The following is a 23,194-nucleotide window of genomic DNA, read 5'->3' on the forward strand; positions in this document are numbered from 1 at the left end:
AGCTCTCCAAGAAACAGTCTGCTGCAACTGGGCTTGAGGAGTCCACTTGACCCCAAGTATTTAGCAGAAGGTCCCACTGGGAGTGAGATTCCAGTTTAACCAACATTTCAGGGGCTGCTTCCTTAGCCTCTATGTATTAGGGGATTGTGCATGCTATAGAAGGGTATTGCTGGGTTTTACAATTTTATTAATAGGATGATGTGTCATATTTAAGAGGCCAGCGGTGTCTCCTAGGTGACTTTGTTGCCCAGGTCCCTGCTCTCAGCCTGAAGGCAGCACTGTATCCTTTGTGAGCTCCTGGGCTTAGTAACCAATAACAGCCACGTGATGCTACATGCTCTGCTATGTACAAGAACAAAACACCCCATTAAAATGAATCCGCCACAAGGTTGCAATCACGGAAGCCAATGTGGCACATTTTGTGAAGTAACCACACTGGCCCCTTGAAGCCTCTGTGTCATGGGAGACAAACGGAACTATAGTGGGTGGAGTGTGTACCTGAACCAGAGTGTTATCCCAGATCGAATTCCAGGTAAGGAAGACCTGTGAAAGTCACTACAGTCCACCCAGGCATTCTGGACATGGGCTTATATTCACCACCAGCAGTGCTGTTCCCAGCGAGAGTTACAGAAGGGTGCCAAGCTGCCGGGAGACAGCTGCACTGAAGCGACCTCAGGTGCTCAGGCTGGGTCTCAGCAGGGGCAGGGGTGAGGGACAGGAGCAACAGTAAAGAAAGCAGCATCACCCATCTGGGAAGCCCAGCAAACAGGATGCACGAGGACCCATACCCATCCACACATTCCCCCAAGTTCCAGCCCAACCCCACAGTGCTGTGCCGAAGGCAAGAGACCAGGGGTATGGATTCTGGGAGCTCAGATGGCACTCCAGGCTCCAGTGAAGACTCGGACCCAAGAGAGATCCTTCGTGCTACAAACGTGGCAACACCTTTTTATTCAGAGTAAGATGTGTTCACATCAGCATGACAAAGTTTGTACAAAGTTCACAATTTAAAAATGAAGTATCACAGCAACTTGTGATTCCACACATTTATAGCAAAATTAAAGTGTCAACAAACCCATGCCGTGTAGTACAAAAATAAATCAAACTTCAGTTCCACAGAGAGCACAATAAATAGTTTATACAAAACTCTGTCTTAATAGATGATGACTTAAGTTAACTTAGAAATGAATATGAACAATAAGTTATAATAAATATGCTCTGATGACTCACAATACCCCATGTGGAAGGTCAGCATTCTAACATGTGACACTGTGTGATCCCTATATATAGTCACAGGTAACTTCTGATTTGATATTATGTACCAACGTTACATGAGCAGCAGGTTTGTGCTTAGAACCCCTCTCCATTGTACATAGGTGATAACAATAAGAATCCAAACCGATACTACCTATTACTCTACTAAAAGCATTACTACATTGGCCAGGAAGCTGCAGACAAGACGCGGTGGGGAAATGCATGTGCCGCTATGAACAGAGCCCCCCCCTTCCCCCCGGGTGGGGGCCTGGGACCATGTGTATGGCATCAGGTGACAGTAAGCACCTTGCTTCAGCTCTCAAAAAGGCAATTCTGAGCGTGGCAGCTACAACTAATCACACAACAGAAAGGGGGCGCTGGGCAGAGAAGGTCCTGCAGTGCCCCGAGTAATTACATAATCTTTTCCCCAGCTAGGTATTAAAGTCCTTGTGGAAAACTGTAAGCTTTTGTACAGTGAACAGTATAAAGTGCCGCTGGGATATTCTTATATTTATACATATACATATATATATATACCGAGGTTGAGTATTGTATCAGAATATTTGTTGTGAGATCCCTGTAGTCTCCCTTAGTAACCGTATTGGGTCAGCCTTGAGGGCCTCCTCTCTAACTCATCCACTTCAGTGTCACAAGGCGACTGACACAGGATTGCACACCTCCGTACAGATATATAGGACAAGGCGAGTGCAAAGAGCCGACTGGCACATTGTGGGGACAATGACCCTGTAAGTCCTGTTCTGCTAAAAATATTTTTTTATTTTTACAAAACCCATCTTTTTTTATTTCATAACAAAATTTTAAAGTACTTTTGTACTTCCTGCATAACATCAAGACATGGAAGAGAGAGATGCTACTAAAAGGAAATCAAGTCGACATCGGGGAACACAACACATTGTCAAAGACTACTCAGCAGGGGTGCAGCGATCAAAAGTGGCCGTATGCATACATATAGTGCAGTCATTTGGGATGAGACCATCAAATGTCAAAGGTATCAACAAGTCTAAGATGATCTAGTTTAAAGCAAAAAAAGTGCTGAAGTATATTTAGTAACTTTAAAATCTGATTGCATTCCTTCTCAGGTTAGGTCACCATAAACCAAACAAGGCTGTGCAGACGCTGGAGTCAGCTGGACCCAGCGAGGGCAGAGTGTGAACGTCCTTGGCCTTGGTGTCCAGAGTGTTCTCAATAGGACCAAGGCTTATTCGGAGTCAGAGTTGGGGCAGGTAGGGAGAGGGAAGGGTAGAGCTGCTTTCCCACCCGCCCAGCAGAGAATCCCATCCAGTAACCGGGGCAATCACAGCCGTTAGCCTTCATCCTCAGATGTGAAACAAGAATAACGAGTGATGATGATTTTTGAAAGTGAAAAGGGGAGATAAATGCTGAAATTACCTTTTTTTCCCTCAAATTGAAAAACAATCAACTTCTGCTAGGTAAGCTATATTGTGGTAACAGTTCAGAGGGGCACGGGGCTCTAGGAGAAATAAGAGAAGGCTGCTCCAAAGGGTACTGAAAATGCAAAGGAAATCTTCATGTTGTCCACCTCTGACAAGCTCCTGTGTTAACGGAGTTTCCACAGTCCCACCATGTAATGTCTAGGAGTTAATTAAAAGTGCTGTTTAAGCTGCTTTGAATCTTCTGCCAAGTTTCCATGGCTTGATGTTGTCTTACAATAAATTACTTATTTCATTTCTTATAGTTAATCCATATGCCATTTCCTTGGAATGCAAAAAACCTCATTTATTGCCCCCACCATACACCATCCTCCTAAAACAAACAAACAAAAAAGTCACATAATATTTCCAAGCATTGTTCAAAAATAAAGCATTTTTTGCAACCAATTCTTGCTATGAAACAATATGCACACAAAATGTATTTCTTAAATTCCACAAAGTCCTCCAACCTGAGGCAAAATGATAATGTCTAAAAGTGGCCATGAGGCCACAAAGTGATCATTCAAACCTGCTTTTTTTCCCTTTTTTCTTTTTGTCCATTTCAGTTCAAAATACTAAAACATTTAATCACTAAAGCATTAAAAAGAATTTACACTCTGTTTTGATCAGCTTACCTCTTCAGAAATATAGAGACCCCCAAATGTGCAGACAGCAGCAGCTATAAACATTACATGGCAAATCACACTATGTCAGCTTATATGAAAACGTACAAAATGTGAATGTATCCAAAACTAGTCTGCAGGTACTATCTCGAAAGCACACAAAACCATTATGAAGTCTTGTAGCATAACACTGTTCCGACAGAAATAAATATATAACACTTTCTGGTAAGTTACAGCAGCAAGAAACAAGAGGCATCCTTTTTAAGCATGAGTCAGCACTAGAGCAGCTGTTCAGACCTGAATTCCTCTCACAGCCTGCTTTATATTTTCCAGTAGGGCTTTATTTTCTGGACTCTGATAACGATCTTGATTTGTATACATTTCCGTCAAAGTAGTCACGTAAGCATCAAAATTTTGTTCATTGATTGGATCCTACGAGATATTAAATAGTAGTTCATATACAACTTTTATTTTCTGAATAGTATATTCACAAAAGCATAAAACAGCATCATAGCATAGAGCCACTGTTTCCATAATACTTAACAGGCCTACTCAGAGCACACTTAACGTTATACGATCAGCCCCACCAATGTTTCTAGCAGTTAACGGTATGGTTTCAGGGTGGAGACCAAAAAACAACCAAAAGCTGTAGGACCATGGACAATGAAACAGACATCTACTCAGTGAGGTGGACTGCAGAGGCTCCGAGGTGCTCACCTGGGCTCAGTCACTTACCATGTGAGGCAGCTGGATGTTGGCGAGGCTGTGGATCAGAGACTGGCTCAGGTTGGCCAGCTCGTGCAGGAGCGACTCGTTCTGCTGCTCGATGACTTTGTTCTCCTCCTCAATCGTCTTTAGGTTGCTCTCCATTGTGGTGATCTGAAATCACACATTTCGGTGACATGTAACATAAGACAGGCTGCAGGGAGCCTGCACACCGGCTGTGAGGGACCAGGCTATAGGACAAGGACAGGAGGTTTCTGCTTGAGCACAGAGGCTGCATCTGGGAGACCTGGGCATTTGAACATACGGTGCTGGCCACAGCAACCATGGAGGTGTCCTCACTGCCTGCCTTCACTGATTGTTCTCAAGCCTGAGTGCTCTTACCGGCCCATCTGTCCTTGCTGTCTTGTGGGAGCTGCATGAATCTATAGGACCAATGTTAATTTCCTTTTGTGGTACAACTGCCTGCTCTGATAGGTGGTTAGTAGGTGTATGCCTGTGAAGGCTTGACTGGTCTCTTGGTTTGGTCTCCTTCTTATAAGACAGTGGTTCTCAACCCTCTTAATACCTTTAATACAGTTCATGTTGTGGTGACCCAAACATAAAATTTCCATGCCAACTTCATAACTGTAATTTTGCTCGTGTTATGAACCATAATATAAATATCTGTTTTTCATTGGTCTTAGGTGACCCCTAAAATGGTTGCAACCCACAGGTTGAGAACCACTGTTTTAAGAGGTCTGGGAGAAATGGAGACTTGCTTAGGTCAAGGGTTTGAGGGCTAGCATCAGAGGGGAATCCTCCTCCACCTCACAGGGATAGGAAGCTAAGATGTGCCATGCTCAGGACTTACCATTTGTCCCCTACACTGAGGTCCTCTCTCATGAGTGTCTCTATCCCTCTTTCCCCTACTTTCTCCTTTCTTCACTTTCTTGTCATCCTTTAACTGCACTTGGCTCAAGTTCTAGGGTCTCACCTCTCACCTATAGCCAGGGCCTATGAAATTCCAAGAGACACTCAGCATATCTGAGACAAAGCAGCAGTGTTTCTCCATGGAAGGAACATGTTCCCTTTGCCCTATGGGGTGGTGGGGGAACCCTTGAAGCCATATACATTCCTCCTCTGACACCCTGGTCAACTTTCTGGCTTTTTTTTTTGTCAATTTAATGTTTCCATCTGTGGTGGTTTGAATAAAAATGCCCACCCCCAGTAGGCTCATATATTTGTATGCTTAGTCACCAGGGACTTGGTAGGGATTAGGAGGGGTGGTCTTGTTGGAGTAGGTGTGCCCTTGTTTGAGGAAGTGTGTCACTGGGGATGGGCTTTGAGGTTTAAAAAAAATCCATGCTAGGTCCAGCCCTCTCCACCCGCTCTGTTTGTGGATCGGGATGTAGCTCTCAGCTACTTCTCCAGCACACTGCCTCCCATGTCTGATGCCACGCTCTCCATCATGATGACAAAGGACTAAACCTCTGAAAATATAAAAAGCATCCAATTAAATGCTTTCCTTTCATATATTTGCTGTGGTCATGGTGTCTCTTCATAGCAATACAACAGTTACTGAGACACACACCATCCCAGTGATGTCTCCCAGGCCCAGAAGTAGATCGGTGAGCGTTCACTATTTAGGAAGGAGGCCCTAGGGGCAGTTATCCTTGGGCCCATGGCTGAAGATGTATTCTTCTAGACAGCCTGATTCCTTAGAGCCAATGCTGGCTGGTGGGTTAGCACAGAGGACATCAATTTGTGCAGGGTCCTTTTGGGTGACTGTCCAGGCAGCCAGATATAGTTGTCATTTCCAGAGTCTTGGAAGTTGCTTACTATACATTTTCAGTTTACTTAGGTAATATTATATCTTCTGGGGTCTTTGATGGAGTCAAAGACAGATACTTTTCCTTAATTATGATAAAAGATAAACTAGATATAAAACTTTAAACTGACAAAGATAAGATAGATGATAGAGTATCTTATTTAATTTTGCCAAACACAAATAGACTAAATATTGTAACTGAAATTCTTGCTTGATAACTGTTTTGGTATATATAATTTTACTACATTAAAGTTAATACCTTCCTTTTTAATTAGATGGAAAAGGGAAGATGATGCTGGGATGTCCTTCTGTATGCTGTGAACATGTGTTGCTTTTATTGGTTGATAAATAAAGCTGCTTTGGCCAATGGCCAGGCAGAATATAGCTATGTGGGAAGTCCAAACACAGATAAAGAAGGTAGAGTCAGGGAGCCCCTGTCCAGTTGCTCAGGAACAACATGTCTGCAGACTGGTAAAAGCCAGGACTCACATGGTGATGCGTAGATGAATAAAAATGGGTTAATTTAAGTTATAAGAGCTAACTAGTAAGAAGCCTGAGACATTGGCCAAGCAATTATAATCAATATTAAAACCTTAACTAGCAGGCAGGACGAGAAACCTCCAGTTATACCTGCCACTCCCCCTTTTGTGACTCAAACTTGCCATGTAGCTGAGGACAACCTTGAACTTCTGGTTTTCCTGCTTTCACTTCCTAAGTGCTGATATTACAATCAGATGTAACTATAGCCAGTTAGTGTGATGCTAGGTCTGGGATCCAAGGCTTCCTGTGTTCTAGGCAACCGGGACTAACATATATTTCAAAGAGGTGGCAGGATGGCCAGAGGGAGGGGGTGGGGTGGGGTCAGTAACCCTGGCAGCTCTTTGAATGGATATCGTGGCTTCTCTGTCAGCCAAGCAGTTATGCTTTAACTCTTGGCCACATAGGTTCCCGGGATCCAACCCTTCACATTTGTGCCTAGGGCCTTGCATCCTCCGTGGTCCTCCACCTCAGGAAACCTCTGCAGGGCTCTAGCCCCACTTCTCTCTGTGTTAGATTTCTCTCTGCTGTACAGTGGGTTTACACCCATCAGCCTGACTTCACGGGGATGGTCAGAGCAACCCGAGTGGGTCAAGCCTCAAGCTATGCCTTGATATAGCCACCAGCATTCATAGGGCTATTTCAGATAATTTCCCCCTCTAACCTGCATTTCCCACTCATGGGTTTAAAGGAAGTTGAAGTGTCTTTCCAGCCAAACACACCCCCATCATTTCCAGGAGCACCCCTCCAAAAGAAGATAGACACTTGAGTTGAATTGTTCTCAAAATAAACAAATCTCATGTGTAGATGCCTCTAGGTAATAGAGGAAACTAGGGATACCGTGGGAAGGCCTGGTATAAGTCCCAGTCAGAAAGGGAGCTCAAGCTGCAGCTGTGGCCTGTAAATTTCAGTCTCCATGTGTAGCCCCAGGTGGTTCAGATGCACACCAGCCCATGTGTAGGGTAACCGGGCCATCCAGAGCGGGTGTTTGGATACACAGCAGAATTGTAGATACCCCTAAGTCTTACAACCTGGCCTCCTTCCTCTCAACTGCCTGGCTCTCCACATTCCAACTGGACCTTGAACTCAGTTTCTCCTGTGGACTCAGATTCACATGCCTAAGGTCTATGTAAAGGTCTGTGACCCTGGGAGTCCACTCAGACGACTAACCCTGGCTTCCCTAGTTTTTTTCCTTTATTTTTCTAGTTTCCTTGTTCTTCTGATAAGCAGGAGCCTCTATGTACACTGGCAGCAAGATATCTGTTTTCCCGGGATGCTTAATTCCACGGAAGGTGTCAAAACTATGATACACAGTGGCCCCTCTTAGAGTCAGAGCGCTATGGGGAGTGTATATGGCAGGAATCTCTTTCCCCCACCCCAGGCTCTCCCAAAAGTACTGGTCCTCCACAGTGGTATGTGAAGAGCCTGCACCACCTTCAGACGTGGTGCGAGATGAGGGCTGGGTCAGAATGCGTCTGTTTTGGAACTCAGGGAAGAATGCAGGCTCCTCACTCAGGTAGCATGCATGGATCTGCTCTCTGGGGACTCTTGGGTCCTCTGTGATCATGACATCTTTAAGCCAGCATGGAAGCCTGCAAAGGGCAGTCACACACTACAGAGTTATTCCTCCTGAGAAAGTCTCATGTCTGCCTGCCTGCCGGGCTCTATCTGCCTCTGCGCCCAAGTGTTTTCCAGGATGGCCTCTATCAGAGGGAGTTACTAGAGATCAAACACAATTCAAGGCCCACTCTTGAGAGATGTGCGAGACTCTTTTGCTTCTTTCGGTGGGTGTTGTAAACCCAAGAGAATGACTTCCTTTTGTGATGTATTCAGGTTGCTTAGTTCACGCACAGTGCTGTATAGAGATGTATGGCAGCAGCCAGGAGCCTGGAACAGTCTTATGACAAAGACTGTGGGGTCCAGAAGCCAACACATTTGCTGTGTGGTTCCTGGATGCTAAGAACCAAGGCCAGTGTGTCAAACTCTACAGATGTGTGCAGAAGATGCACAGATGGGGTGAGTCACTTGAGGGAGACTTGAGGAAAGCTCCACAGCAAAGTGGTCCCCTGATGTCTACCACCCTATGAGACTGAAGCGGGATCAAAATAAGAGGTATTTAGGCTTTAGACTGAGACTGAGTTACACAGAGAATTTTAGATCACAGAGAAAACAAACCACAATCTGATGAGTGGCTCAGAAATACAGGAGCTGAAGACCAGCTGCAGGACTGACGCCGGCCAACTTAGCACAAAGCTAGAAAGGACAGAGCCAGATGCCAGGGAGTTTCTCATTAGCAACCTTGTCTGAGATATGATTTCTCTTTCATGTTCTAGCATATCTTTCTCTTCTCCCTCACCAATAAAACTTCTGAGCCCGACTGGGGACCACAGGGGACAGGTTCTTTACAGGCTTCCTATTAACCCTCTTCCTTTTGCTCCTGCATTTTCTGTGCTAGAATGCTCCCTTCCCATCACCCATGGCATCCTCTCTTTCTCCTGGGCTATCTCATAGCCATCTAGAAGTAGCTTACATCCACCTTACTGCCCCCACCTCCAATGCCTTGAGTCTTAGTCTCCTCTTTCTTGTTCTTTACCACGAGTATATTCAATTTCTGTTTTCCTGGTCCAGAGCATGCTCAGATCACTTTTGTAGCTCTCTACTTGATCCCCTGTTAAAATTTATATACATTGGGTGAGAACTGAGTTTGACTGGATGAGATGTGTTGTGCTTGTTGAATTGAGACTGAGGTCTGGAAGTGCTCATCTAGGGGCCCAACACAACTTGAGCCCCATTACCTGTGTTGCATTGAGTACAAATGAATTGGAATGAAGTGTATATGGTCCTTGGTCATTCTGCTGGCCCAGAGAGGTGTCTGGGTGTCTAGGACCTTAGACCCAAGTTTATATAGGGCCAAAGGCCAACTGACTGACTTTTTTGTATAGAGCCACAAAGCACAGAACACAGAGGGCTCCAGAAGCTATCTTGGTTGTACCAACTTGACCATAAACACTGCTCAAGTATATTACCAAATAGTGGGCTCACCTGTTCAGTAAGTAGTTAACTTTGCCCCTCAAATTGAATTCTTACAGTGGATAGTGAACTGAACACACTGGATATTTAACAACAGTGGTCCTAGGTTAGAGATGGCCCTGTGTTTTGGATGGGGCTTGAGCGTCCCTGCACTTCACACGCTGGCATTTAATACTTACTGTGAGGAGTAAAACCTTAATCCAAATACTGACATTAGTGATGGAGCCTGCGTGGGTGATTACTATGAGGAAATCAGGGTGGACCCATAGTTGGCCCATAGGAGCCTGGTACATTTTTAGGAGGCGCGCACACATACCCTCTTTGTCTCTCACCATGTGATAAGCCATACCATTTGGGGACTCTAGCAGAAAGAATACTATCACCAGATGTGGCCCCTGACCTTGGGTCTCCAGAACCATGAGGGAAAACTGGGCTGCTTTCTTCACACCTTGAACTGCTATAGCACTGCATACATCAGCAACAGAAATGGGCTAATGTGGGTGGCAGGTGGCAGGGGAACTTTTCTACCACTGGTCAAGGATTTGAGACCCCGAAATACACAGATGGAACATCATTTTTCTTTCAAGGCTTTACCCTGTAGTCCTTTGCCAAAGTTAAGTCTGGGTTCTTCCTGAGCAGGACTCCAGTCACCTAAGTAGAACCACAATCCTGGGCACTGGTTGTGATTTTCTCTATTGCTGGTTCCAGTGTGACCCTGACAGAAGTTATTGCAGCCTTAATCTGCTTCTGGTTTACCTCTGTGTTAATGCATAGCCTAAGAGCATGACACAGCCTTGGGAGAAAAGTGCTTCACCTAGGACCTGAGTGGGCATGAGTGACATGTGTGTCCATGGTGACAACTGCCACAGTGAGTGCCACAGTGATTGTCAAGGGCCGGGAAGACTCCTCTGTTAGTAGACACTCATCTAAGTGCCCCAAGATGCTCTCCCCTCACCTTCCCGGTTGGCCATGAAACTCTGGGAACTTGTGTATAAATGCAAGTCAGCCCACATGCTAAAGACATGGGTATAGGCAATGTTTCTCAGAAATCTTAGGAGCTCCCACAATCACTGCTGATGATGTAAAATGATCAAGTAACACCTAAAAGACCTTGAGAGAAAACCCACATCTTCCATGGAGCAGGTGATACTCTGGGAATGGTTATTCACAAATGGGTCTGGCTGAACACAAAAGCACACATAGGTAGGTGAACAGCATACGGCCTCCGTGTTACCAAAAAAATATTGCCGGGGCTGGAGAGAGAGGTCCTGAGTTCAATTCCCAGCAACTACATGGTGGCTCACAACCATCTGTAATGAGATCTGGTACCCTCTTCTGGCCCACATATGTACTGTATGCAGAATAAATAAATCTTTAAAAAAATATTGTCATGCAATGATTCTACAGAAGGCAAAGTTGCCCACTGAGGGAAAATCAAGAAGAGATGGGGAAACAAAGAAACCTCACCTCCCCCAGGAGGTGCTTTCCCTCCCTCTCTAAGCAACAGTACAAATTACCACCAGAACAGAGGCTTTCTGTCAAAACTGGCATTGAGGCTCCATGCTAGACCTAGAGGTGAGGCTGAATTGCTGATACAGAACTGAGGCGTCATCACAGGACCAGAACTCCGGTTTGACACTGGTACAAGGATTGCTGAATTGCTGATACAGAACTGAGGTGTCATCACAGGACCAGAACTCGGGTTTGACACTGGAACAAGGATTTCTGAATTGCTGATACAGAACTGAGGTGTCATCACAGGACCAGAACTCGGGTTTGACACTGATACAAGGATTGCAACTCTGTGAGAATTAGAATTAAGTTTCATGTTACAGCTAAAACTGGAACCAGGGATGCTGGCATATGCCTGTAAGCCCAGTGCTCTGAACGCTGATGCAGGAAGATTGCAGGAGTTCTAGGCCAGCTTAGGTACATAGCAACACAGAGGAACAAGAAGCAGGGTTCCACGCCAGAGCTAGAATTGCGGCTTCACAAACTGTTACCTGAGTTCTGAGTTTGATCATGTCAGCCTCCATTTGGGAATTGGATTCGTTAAGCTCCTTTATCTCTTCATCTAACTGCTTGATTTCTTCATCATTTTCTATACCTGGAATGGCAAAATCATCACATTAAGGCTATCGTGCCTGAAAACACTTTGTTTTCTCTATTCTTTTTCCATTTGGAACTGAATTTTCTTGGGAAATGTATCATTGAATTCATAAAGAACCACAGTGTGTATGTCTTTATTTCCTCACCTAGCCTGCCTTACGCCCATGGCACTTGGAGAAAGTAAAGACCTTCTAGAAAGAACCTAGGTCCTGATAGGTAAGATTCCAGCAGAATACCCAAAGTCTCAGGGTCTGGGGCCCTCTGGCTCTCGGCAGAAGTTGCTTTGCTGACCCTTTATTCTCCTAGCTATACTCTTCATCACTTTTGCACTTAGCATCCTACCACACTCATTTTTGATTCAGCCATCCTGGGCACACCAGGCTTCCATAATGAGCCCCAAAAGAATCTGACCCCAGACTTTTTCAGAAGTTGGGAAGGGTGTGAACCTGACTATCTTGGCCTGAGCAGTCTGGGCCAGCAAATGCCAATGTGCAAGAGTCTAGGTGTCTCCTTAGGCCAGTCCTGCAAACCCAGGTGTATTTTCAACATCTGGTCTGTTTTGGTCTGTTGCTGACAACTTTGTATCGTCAGTATCAATATGACAGGGTCTATGTGGTTTTACATAGTTGAGGACACACAAAGCACATAAGAATGACAGATGTCATTATCTTCGAACATGACAATCCTGGGCTTGTGGGTATCACTGGTTACCTGCCCCTCCTGCAGACCAGTGGGCAAGTATACAGTAGGCCAGGCCTTGCAGAATCTGTTTTTTTATGCTTTGCAAATTGAAGGGCCCAAAATGGTGGCCAGAGATACTCCAAAGCACCGTGAAGCCTAGCTGAAGGGAGGTAGTATTTGTCCAAGAGTTCTAGCAAAGAAAAGAAAGAGACGGGCCTGTGGTGGTTGAGTCTTGAGGGTTGCTTTTAGTGGGTAAAAAGCAATACAAACAAAACAAAAATATTTTACCATGAGACAGAGGGTTAAAAACAAAACCAAACAAACCAAGAAACAGGGCTGCTGACAGAGGGATGGAAGTTTAAATCTGAGAGCTGGACGCCCGTGCCGACTGGATAGGGCTGTCTAGTGTGAGCTGTCCCTCCCCTAGGACATGCATGCTATCCCTCGAGCTTCTTCCTTCTCATCTCCTCTGAAATGATGCTTGTCCAATGCTACTTCCTTTACTGATGAGTGTCAGTGGGTATAGACTTAAAGCGCAACCCCCTAAGAGTGTTGGCTTTAGCACCAGGGCTAGTTTGTAAGATGTAGTGTCTTGTCAGTGCCTGCTGCCTAGCTGGAGTTCAGTGCCCATCTTCTTTCTGGCAAGGAATTCGGTTTCTTAGTGAGCGAGAGAGTTGTGGATATTGTCTGCAAGTGTCTCAGTGCAAGCTCTTTGTGCTGATGGTTTGGGGCTCCAAGGGGAGAGCATGCAGATGGGTCCCAGGCCTTCTGGAAAGTGGAGCTCTAGTTGACCTCCATTTCGTTGGCCTTTGTGTTGGGCAGAAGGGACACTGACTCACAGCACCTCAAGTCCCTAAGTTTGCACCACATATGTGGGTATATCTCTGGAGAATGATAAGCTACATGTTAGTATTTACACCTGTCACTGGCAGAGAAAAGGTTTCTGAAGGCAGATGCACTGCACTACCTTTAGGACACAAATAATACGAAGCAGCAGACAGAAAGGGCAAGACTTGAGCCCAGGTACCTGCACACCGCAATTGGCCTTCATCTGGGTTAGAGGAGACAGCCATCCACCAGAGGCATAACGTACGATCTAGGGTCTGAACTGGGATGTTACTGTGGATCCACCAGTCTGAAGTGAGGATGTCTCAGCCCTGGCTACTATATTCGTAGTGCATCCAGGATGTGTCATACAAAGGGGCCAGGGATTCTACCTTTCTGGCTTCAGAGTAACTGTTTCTGAGTGCTGATACCACAGGTGGAACTTCTTGGTGAGGACGCTCCCACCACTTTGCAAATATTACTCACAGGTTCTGCTTAGTGGCTATTGGACCCAGCCTGCCTGGGTGAGGGCTGAGCCCTGGGTCTCTTACTGGAACCAGCTCAGGTGATGAGAGAGGGCTGAACCCTGGGTCTCACTCAGGGAGACTTAGGGGGTACTGCCAGTTTCTGATACCCTAGTTCTGGTCAGCTCCTCAATAGCTGACATGTTCTGTGTGTTTCCTCTGAATTTTTATCTGCCTACTGTTTCTGTGTGGTGGTGTGTGTGTATAAGGTGTGTGGAGGCCCAAATTCTGTTTTGGATGTATTTACTTGGTTGTTAATCTCTCTGTTTTAAAGACATAACCAATAGCTGAGCTATAAACTCACTGACTAGGTTATATTGACTTCAGGGGTTTGTCTGTCTCTTTCCCTCACAGCTTTAGGGTTAGAGGAACATGCTGTCACCACTGGCTTTTCTCGTGGGTCTTGGGAAGCCAAATACAGGTCCTCATGCTTGAACAACAGGGAATTTACCTACTGAGCTTTCTACTCAGCCCTCTTCTGTGTGTTTTGAATAAAGCCTCTTAGTCTATGGGCCGAAACCAATCCCACATCCTGAAGCTCCTTAACGTTCCCTGAAGGACACAACCCCATACAATCATTTCTTCTGCAAGGGACACCATGGCTTCTTGCTCTCAGAGACACTAGTCAGTGTGCCATCTCTATGTCTGGAAACGTGTTCCCACAAGAAATTCACCAACAGATATACAAACAAAGAAAACATGTAGCTGTATCATGAGAAGAAACTCATTTACAGCTTGAGACCTGAGACAACAGGGCAGAGCTGTCCTCCATCTTGGCTGGGACGGACAGTGGCACTTAGCTGCTGTTTCTCTTCATGCTTAGCTATAGATAACTTCAGAAGTGCCACGGCATTGACTGTGAGCTTGCAAATGAATTTTTGCTAGTGGCTGAACTATGTCTATGGGATCCAAATCTGAGGATAGACTGTGGGGTGTATCTAGGATTTGTGGACTAGTGTGGCTTAACTGTTATTTACGAAATCCTCCCAAGGTCTCTGATTTTCCTTGGTAAACTTTGTATACACAGGCAAACTTGTTACCAGCAACAGGGTTTCTTGAAGGGGGTGAACGTTGCAGGTGAGTTCAAGACGATCAGTTATTGAATGTGCCGAGAAAGAGGAGAGGGCAGAAAGGGGGCTGCTACTTTTTTTGTGTCCTTGGTGCCCCAATGCAGCTCCTGGGCTACAGGCTTCGGAATGGGGGCCCAAGGGAAAAGGAAGGAAAGGTGTGCCCGGGTTGTTGGAGAGAAAGCTGGCCCAGCCCTGGAGATCCTGGGATATGGGATGTAGGTAGAGTCTAGTGATCTCTGCTTCTGTGGCCTGGGACAGCAGTGACATCCCACCTCTCTAAACAGCAGGGATGCCGGGGCCCCCAGGGTGTGGTTACCATTGCTGGCTCGCTGCTTAATAGTCAACATCTGTTCTCCAGACAGCTTTGCTTTCTTCATTGCTGATGTGGCTCTTGGACATCCTGACAAGCTGTTGATAAGACAAGAGATGGCTGTTAGCCATAGGTTTCAGCAGAGCCCAAGCCGTGCAGTGATAAGGTTTGGTAACTCAGGGTTTCTTTATCAGTTCAAACGCCATCACGGGGATGCTGAGAAATACAGATCAATGGTGCCGTGTTCCAGCACATACATACAAGGGTAACATAGTCTATATACACATGAGCATGGTTAGTGTGGCCTCTGGAGTGGGATCTTCAGAAAAGATGTATGAGACGAGCAGACACATCACCTCCTAGTATAACCCACAGCTGTTGCAGCTTCTATGGGGCAGATTATATCCCTTTAAAACTTGCTTCTTAGGAACAGCATCAAACTTATACAACAGCCATGTTCAACCCAATTTCAAGCACATAAACACAAAGCAATGTAAGAATGTTTCACCCAGCTTTGGTAACCGTGACCCATAGCAAGCCCCCTTCACTTCATCCACCCACAAACTGCTTGGGATGAAAGCAGGTATAAAGTCGACTGCAATATTGTCACAAGTTTTCCAAAACCAGACTTGCTATTCAGCCAGCGGGGCAGCCTGGTTTTCAGGCAACCCCTGCTATAGTGGTTCTTTTGCATCGTCACTACTACTAGATTTGGATTGCTTAGGAGTCACACCTCTGGCTGTGAAACACCTTCAAAGAGAGGTTTAACTGAGGAGGGAAGAGCCATCCCAGGTGTTGGCAATAGCATTCCATGTACCAGGATTCTAGACTAAGTAGGAAGGATACTAAAAGAAGGAAACGAGCTGGATGCATTCCCTTTTCTCTGTACCCTAATGTGCTCAGATGGGAGCAGTTTCTCACCTCCACAGCCCTGAGCAGCTGCTGCCACCATGCCTTCCCTGCCATAGCGGATGGCCTCCTCGGCACCATGAGCCAACGTAAATCCTTCCTCCCACCAGTTGCTTCCGGTCACAGTAACAAACGCGTGGCTCTCTGGCGATTCTTTAATTGCCAGGCCAAGGCCAATTCCACCCTAGCTCTCCATTGCACCTCCGATGACATGTCTGATGGGACCTTTGCATCAGAGCTCTTCTGGCTGAGTGTCTGCTGGAGCCAGCGTGCCCTTGATAAAGAGGCCCCCACACCCACCCATGGATGGAGTATGTGGGCTTCCTCAAGCCCATCAAAGCACAGGCTCTTCCTCTGGCAGTGCAACAGGGAAAGGGGGACCCCCATCAGGCAGTCGCAGGCTATCAGAGCCCCCGTATTCTGCATCCTATATAAACCTCAGTGTAGTTCTGAAGCCTGACTGCGGTAGGGCACTGAAACTGAAGTTTATCAGTGTCTTGATAAATCACCTCTGAGCATGGGCTTGCTTCAGGCTTGTATTATAAAGCAAGGAGAGCAATGGAGGACCCGTGAAATCCCCCTAAAGCAAACCCTTCCCAGGGTGGCGTGGGCATGGTGGCATATTCCTATGATCCTAGCATTTGGGAGATGGATGCAGAGAGATTAGGAATTCATTAACAGTCTCAGTTACAAGAAGAGTTCAAGGCCAGCCAGGGCTAGAAAACAAAACAAAGTACACTTCTCCCTCCCAGAAAGGGAGCTCAGACTAAGTCCACGGCTCAGAGTTCTCCCTCTAAGGTGCCTGTCTGCAGGCACCAGGAGACATGAAGGCAGGAGACTGTTTTTGGCATGTTCTGCTCCAGAAAAGCCAGCCTCACACAACCGCTGCTGCTGCTGGTTCACAGGGAACAGACACACACAGTATGATTCCCTTGGCCCCCTTGTGTGCTCTGATAACTGCAACACAGGACGATATGTACAAGCAAGTGTACCGCTGTGTAATGTGCAACCATGAGAAGATGCTGGACGAGGCTACTGTCATGGGACACTACAACTGCTTTGCGGTCAGATTTCTCTGTACAACTCAAAGGACCTCACTAAGAAATAACAGACGTCTCCCACAGCCAGCCTCCCAGCGGCTGGTTGCTCGCAGTACATTATCAGCGTGATTTCTGTGCATAATCATAAGTGTGGAGCTCAGATAGGACCAGCTTTGCTGGGGTGGGGCACTGTTTACAGCTTTGCTTGCAACACACATGTAATGTCTGGGGTGCCACTGTGACAGGTGTGACGTCCCGGGGACGAGAGGCCTCAGCCAGAGTGTGATCTGTAGGATCTCTGTCAGCTGTGGGCACGGATGCGTCAAGGGCAAGTGTTGTATAGATCTGTGTTGGCTCACTTGTGAAAGGAGAATAAGGTCAGATTAGGATTGGGCATGATGTTTAAAGACTTCAGTAACTTCTGTGCACTGCTGCATGAGCCTGTGCCAGTTTCCAAAATGAAAGCTTCAAAGAAGGGTCTACCTGACCCATTTCCAGTTCCTGGGCAGGTTGGGCATCAGGAGCCAGGAAAGCTTCCTGCAAATATTCCCAGGACTGGGGTTATGGACAAGGACAGCAGTTTGCTCCAGCCTCACCTGGCCCAGCCCCACAGAACATGAATCTTCAAAATTACAACAGTTACTATCTTCTCCCAGCTATGCCTCCAGTCATTCTTGCAGATTTCCAGAGGCCAGGAACTTGGACAGAGAGCTTCAGAGTGTGACGTGCTAGGTTCCAGAGGCCTGCCTCCTTTCCTTACTATGCAACCCGGCTGCTGCCTCAGGGTGCAACCTAAGCCACATGTCATTCTTCACTGTCACCATCCCTGGGGCCCATGGACGTCCCTCAGTGGAACTGCAGGGCTGAATCCAACAGACCACATGCATCCTGTGAAATGGTCTTGGGATCTCAGCTCATTTCTTCAGATCCCTAAGACCAGTGTTTCTTAAGTGTCCACATCGTCAGCTTCAGTTCGGCACACTGGTGACTCCTCTCTGCACGTCTACATAAACCCATGCAGGCCTCTGGTCTCGTTTTCCTCCCCCAGCACTGTGTACTGACTACCCAACCTTTTAAATCTAATTGTTTATTGAATAGGACCACGTGCTTCAGGAAGCCTCTGGCACAGTCTCTACCCAGGTCAATTTGCCCCTCCCAACTCAGGGACACCTGCAGCCCTCAGGGATCATATTCTCAGACATCATACCCGTGCACCTCAGGCTGTTCCTAGACCAAGAGCACTTCACACCAGGGACTTCAGGACGCTTTTGTGGACTTCAGGAAAATTGCACGTAGTCAATGATGGGGAACATAATGACACCAGACAACATTTCTCCCTCAAGATGCAGCTTTTGTGGGGCACGATCTGGGTTCCACTTATTAGAATGTCTCTAGTTTCTTCTCTTTTCTCTACAATGAGGATTACAGAACCCTTTCCAGTGAGTTCCCAGGGCCGACCTGCATTGCTTTACAACAACAGACATTAAGTGCTGCCCAGTGGCTCTGCTCTACCAGCAGCTAGCTCAAGGTCTCCTTCAGAAGAGCTTCAGACTTAACTCAAGGCAGCTCTCCTGTCTTTGTTGTCTTCAGGAGAAAGCCAGAGGGCTTCTGGGCCACTCTGCTTATTTACTGCCCGGAGTCCCCAAGTCTTCCTTTTTACATTTGTAAGAGGAAATACAAGACAAACAAACAAAATGACACCTCACATCGAACTGAACAGAATGTCTAGAAATAGCAGTCTTACGCTGCTTCTCTGTCTTCAGTGAATATATCTACCTGAGGGGAATGGTGCATAACAGTGTTTCATAAGGAGGATGAGGCCTGGGTGGGAGCTTCGGAAACTGAATCAGGAGACAAAGGCAGACCCAAGGAATGCTGCATCCTGCTCACATATCTCTTTCAGTTCCTGCCATTCCAATCCCTGAGCATATTTCCCCACAGTCAAATTTGGAAATGAGCCCTGAGCTTCTTGGCTCAGACCTCCGGGAAGTGTCTGATTCCTTGCAGACATACTGCCATCTGCTGGTCACTGATGCTGTCTCCTCTGCATGGCAGTGGGTCAGGCTGACCCTAGGATAAGGCGGATGCTGAGCTTAGATTTGCAGCTTCAACACTGAGAAATTCTGGGCAACTCACAGTTAATGCCCATTTCCCCCATTTCCTGTCTGGGGTCCCACACATTTGGCGCCAGGAATCATTTCAGGACCCGACAAGAGTTTTAGTGACTGCATAAGGAGAAGAAAAGGATCCCAGTATTTATCAGGACATTAGTTTCTTGGAGAACCTTCACCTGTGCCAAGGTAGGTAAACTTCCAAGGGGGTGTATGATCAAAGCGGGAAGGACATGATCATAAGGAACAAAAATGTGATCTGAAAAAGAGCTTAGTCTGTGTGACTCAGACACAGGCTGTCTGACCATGTGAACTCTGCTCACTTTGTAGACAGGAGGTTAACAACAGACAGCAGATTGTTAGCAACCAGGTGTCCCGAGGGGCCCAAAGAAAGGTGTGTTGGAGCCAGGCTCTCAGTCACAGCCCTAGGCAGTTTGTTCACTGTTGTGACCTCTGATTCCTTGCTGAGTTGCCTTTCATATTCTTGAGATGTTTCCCATGGCATGCAATATGCATCATGCATGGTGTACACACGTGGTCACCATGTGCGTCTTCTCCACGCCACCCTCCGTTTGTATCAACGACGAGCTGAGAGAGGCACTGGGAGGAAGGGACAAGAAGATGGTGACTGCTACAGAGCTCCTGCCTCTCTTGGTCTCTACTGGAGGGAAGCCCTGCGACCCCTCTGAAATCTACACTCTGAAATATTTTAGCTTTCACTTCTGTGCCAAGCAGCAATCTCCAGAGCTATTGGGAGAGAGAAGTTTCAGGGACTTCTGTGCCAGGCAGAGAGCCGGGATACATGGGGCCCCTGATGACTGTATGTGGCACCAACGAAGCTCAGAGACCCAGAGGGCTGGTTGGTGCTATGTTTCCCCAGGGTCTTGCATTGAGAGGGCTGGTTGGTGCTGTTTCCCCGGGTCTTGCATTGAGAGGGCTGGTTGGTGCTGTTTCCCCGGGTCTTGCATTGAGAGGGCTGGTTGGTGCTGTTTCCCCGGGTCTTGCATTGTGACTGTACTGAGGGAGACCTGGGCTTCTGGGAGCTCTTTAAGGTTTGTCTCTATGATGACATCTGTTGGGGAGACCCACTCTCCCCCATATTAGGGGACTCATGGGGTTTCTCTCAGGCACTTTAGTAGGAGCTATGCTGTGTTTGGGAAAACACCTTGGGATGGCTACTTCCATGCATGGCTCTAGACAGGGCCATGACAAACACAGAAAGCCCACAGCTCACTTTTGCTTCTGAAAACAGCTGCCCAGCAGTCTTGAAAGCTAGCAGGGGCTGGAGGAGATGCAGATACATGACCCATTTTCACCTACTGAAGTTTACAGCCCAGCCTGGGTGGAGGCAGCTATACATCAATAAGAGGATGATGCGTATGAAGGGGCATTTCATAGCCTCAGCCATTCGTTCAGCAGTGTTTGTCTAACAGTCCCAGATGCAGCAGCACTCACTGGACAAAAGGAGGCCCTGATAATAGTAACGAGACACTGTGCTACAGCAGCTGCCAAGCACCAGCCTGGGTCCTCTGTCCTCTGTGGTTTTCTGCACTTTCCCTGAATGACAGATGATTTTTGGCAGGGTTCCTAGGCCACCTGGTGTCCCTGGGCTGAGCCCTGTGAACCACGGTCTCCCTAATTGGGGATCTAACACTTTTGTCAAGACTGAGATGGGAAGCCTGGCAGATAGTTACTTTTGAGTGTTTAGCTGCTGGGTAAGGAGCAGCCACAGATGAGGATGAGGCGGAGCCGGGCAGCCTTGAGCTCAGGTTGGCCAGCATTAGAAGAGCAGCTGTAGCTGCAGAGATAGGCAGAGAGGCTGGCGACCGGAGACCTGATTGATCTGCTGAGGGTAGTGGATTTAGGGACAGTACCCTGGAGCTTCTGTTGCTGGCAGCATCGTGGAGAGCACCACACAGGGTTACAGACAGCAGGCTGAGTTCCGAGGAGATGACCGAGGTGGGGTGGTTCAGGGCGTTCATGAGGGAATGCCACACCAAGGCATGAGGGGGAGAGGACACTCCACTGTTTTCTAATTCCCCATGCTGTTGCTGAATGCCTCTTTTCCTTCTCCTCTCTTCCCTCACCCTGGATTTTGTTTGTGTATCAGTGTGGAAAGGCTGCTGCTTCCAGCTCTTCATTATTTAATTCAACGCTCGGTATTGCTGTGAGGATATTTTCAGTGAGCAAAACCCACCTCAGTTACTTCAGAAAGGAGGAGAGGGAAAAGTTAGCCGGCAGACTTTGAGAAGAGACAGGGTTCCCAGGGAGAGAGCTCAGCCCTAGGATGAAGTGTCAGTGTAGCCCTGATGGATGTACCAAGCTTCCCAGCCCTGGTGGAGGAACGCCTTTCTTGCCAGGATCCTCTCCTCATCTCCCATGGGAGCCCATTTCTCTGGGAAAGCCTGACTGGGAATTTCCTCATCTCCTGGTTTCTCAGCAAGGTCTTTTCCCAGAAATTCTGGGAATTTTCTTGCTCTATTTCTATGGTAATACTCTCGCTTTCATTCTTATGGTTCTTTTTTTTTGGTTTGTTTGCTTCCCTCAGACACTCTTTAGTAGTTGGTTACTACTAAACTAATCCTCCTGAAGTATTCACACATTCTTCTGAAGCAGATGTGTGGCAATCCTTCCTTTGCATTAGGTTTTTAAGATATATTTATCCCCTTTCTCCTTGGATTATAAATATAATACACTTCAATGCTCTTTCCATCTTTTTATGACGGATGACAAATGGTATTTCTGTTTGTTTGTTTGTTTTGTTGTTATTGTTTTCTGTTTCTCCTCTCCTTTGTGGGGTGGTTTGCTTCAGCTTCTGTTGAGAAACGCAGCGCTCTCCTTAACTGGCTGTGGTTCTTGGCTCTGGTTACCTCTCCTAGGTGCCAGGGATCACCAGCATTTCTTGCCTGCCTGCTGGCTCTAGTGGGGAGCCAGGCCCCTTTCACAGAAAGTTGGATTTGGCATGGACTGCAGATTTGCAGGAGTAGTCAGCTGAAACCTGAGGTCAAGGAGGATATAGGGCCTCCCCCGCTGCACCTCTCGTGTCTGGTTTCTGGAGAGATTTGGCTGTCTTCAGCCTGCAGAGCACTTGTTACCAAGCTCTGCTTTCACTGGGGTGCAGGAGGCATGTGGCCCAGCATTCGTGGGCCCACCTGCCTGTGTAGAGTTTCAGCTGGCCTCAACACCTTCAGAGCTCGTGAGTGTGGGGTATGTCAGCATGTGCTCCTGTCCTCCTCTGTTCTGCTTTCCGTCCCCTTCTATTTCTTACCTCCACACCCCCATCCCAGCTGCTCAACAAGGGGCTGAGCCCTGAATGCGTCCCTTCCTTGCATGTCCCAGTGTCTGTGTGTGTGATGTGCTCTCTTTCTTTGTATTTATGTTGTATGGTATGTGGGGTTATGTAGGCTCATGATGGGAATCGGTCATGTTATTGATACCACGCGATTCAGTGAGGACAAAAGTGAATCGGTCTAGGGAGTTTAACCAGTATTCTCAATAGAGGTGATACAGAAACATTTCTGCTGGAAAATATGTTCCTGTAACTTCATACACTGGTCCAAGGGTTTGTGTATCCCCTCTCCAGGTGACCACCTGCTAGTTCTGGCTCCCTTTCTTAGGAAGTTAGACTCCAGTACTGTACTTAGTGGGGTACTGCTCCCACACCTTGGACTAAGTGTTGGTTCAGTGACCTCAAAGAGTCTTTTTCCCTAGACATGGTGGTTGCTGACTGAAGAGTGAGGCTCAAAGTGCCAGAGAGCACAGCAATAGGACCCGGAGGTCCCCAGGGCAGTTTCAAGTGCTTGTGCTTACAGGAAAGGGCTGCCTTCAAAGTTTCTGATATTTCCACTCTGGTCACAGAGAGAAATTTCTATGACTTAAACTTCCCAATGCTCGCTGGTTCATTGGGTGGCCTTTGGGAATCAGTGCAGTCCCATCTGGTAACACATCTGGTTTCTTGCAAAATGTTCCCATGCTCCCATCTTCTTCCTGTCTAAACATACAGGCTGATTTTGCTCCAGTGGCATCGATACAAGGGAAGAAGATGTAAATGAGAGTAGCTCTGTTCAGAGACTGCTCAGGTATGGGCATGGATGACAGCCATCAGGTAGCATGGGTTGTGGGGATGGTGACGACTGTTGCAATGATGGTAGTTATGGTAGTAGTGGCTGTTATGACTGATGCCACCA

General features: G+C 47.0%; 1 protein-coding gene across 24 annotated transcripts in view; it reads right to left on the reverse strand.

Annotated features, from left to right (window-relative positions):
• Positions 1 to 918: 918 nt before the first annotated feature.
• Positions 919 to 23,194, reverse strand: part of Myt1l (myelin transcription factor 1 like) — a 380,106-nt gene continuing 357,830 nt past the window's right edge. For 14 of the 24 annotated variants that reach the window (XM_040730678.1, XM_040730677.1, XM_040730680.1 and 11 more), the window contains 5 exons: positions 14,954 to 15,045; positions 11,426 to 11,535; positions 4,064 to 4,207; positions 3,626 to 3,760; positions 919 to 3,039 (listed from right to left, as the gene is read on the reverse strand). In XM_040730678.1, coding sequence (XP_040586612.1) covers positions 3,013 to 3,039; positions 3,626 to 3,760; positions 4,064 to 4,207; positions 11,426 to 11,535; positions 14,954 to 15,045 — 508 coding nt within the window. In that variant the 3' untranslated portion in view covers positions 919 to 3,012. Of the gene's footprint in view, positions 3,761 to 4,063; positions 4,208 to 11,425; positions 11,536 to 14,953; positions 15,046 to 23,194 lie in introns of all 24 variants that reach the window. The other 10 variants (XM_040730684.1, XM_040730698.1, XM_040730692.1 and 7 more) reach the window with 5 other exon arrangements.

The sequence above is a fragment of the Mesocricetus auratus genome, unplaced genomic scaffold (assembly GCF_017639785.1).
Source record: "Mesocricetus auratus isolate SY011 unplaced genomic scaffold, BCM_Maur_2.0 Super-Scaffold_100024, whole genome shotgun sequence".
In the NCBI taxonomy this organism is placed as follows: Eukaryota; Metazoa; Chordata; class Mammalia; order Rodentia; family Cricetidae; genus Mesocricetus; species Mesocricetus auratus.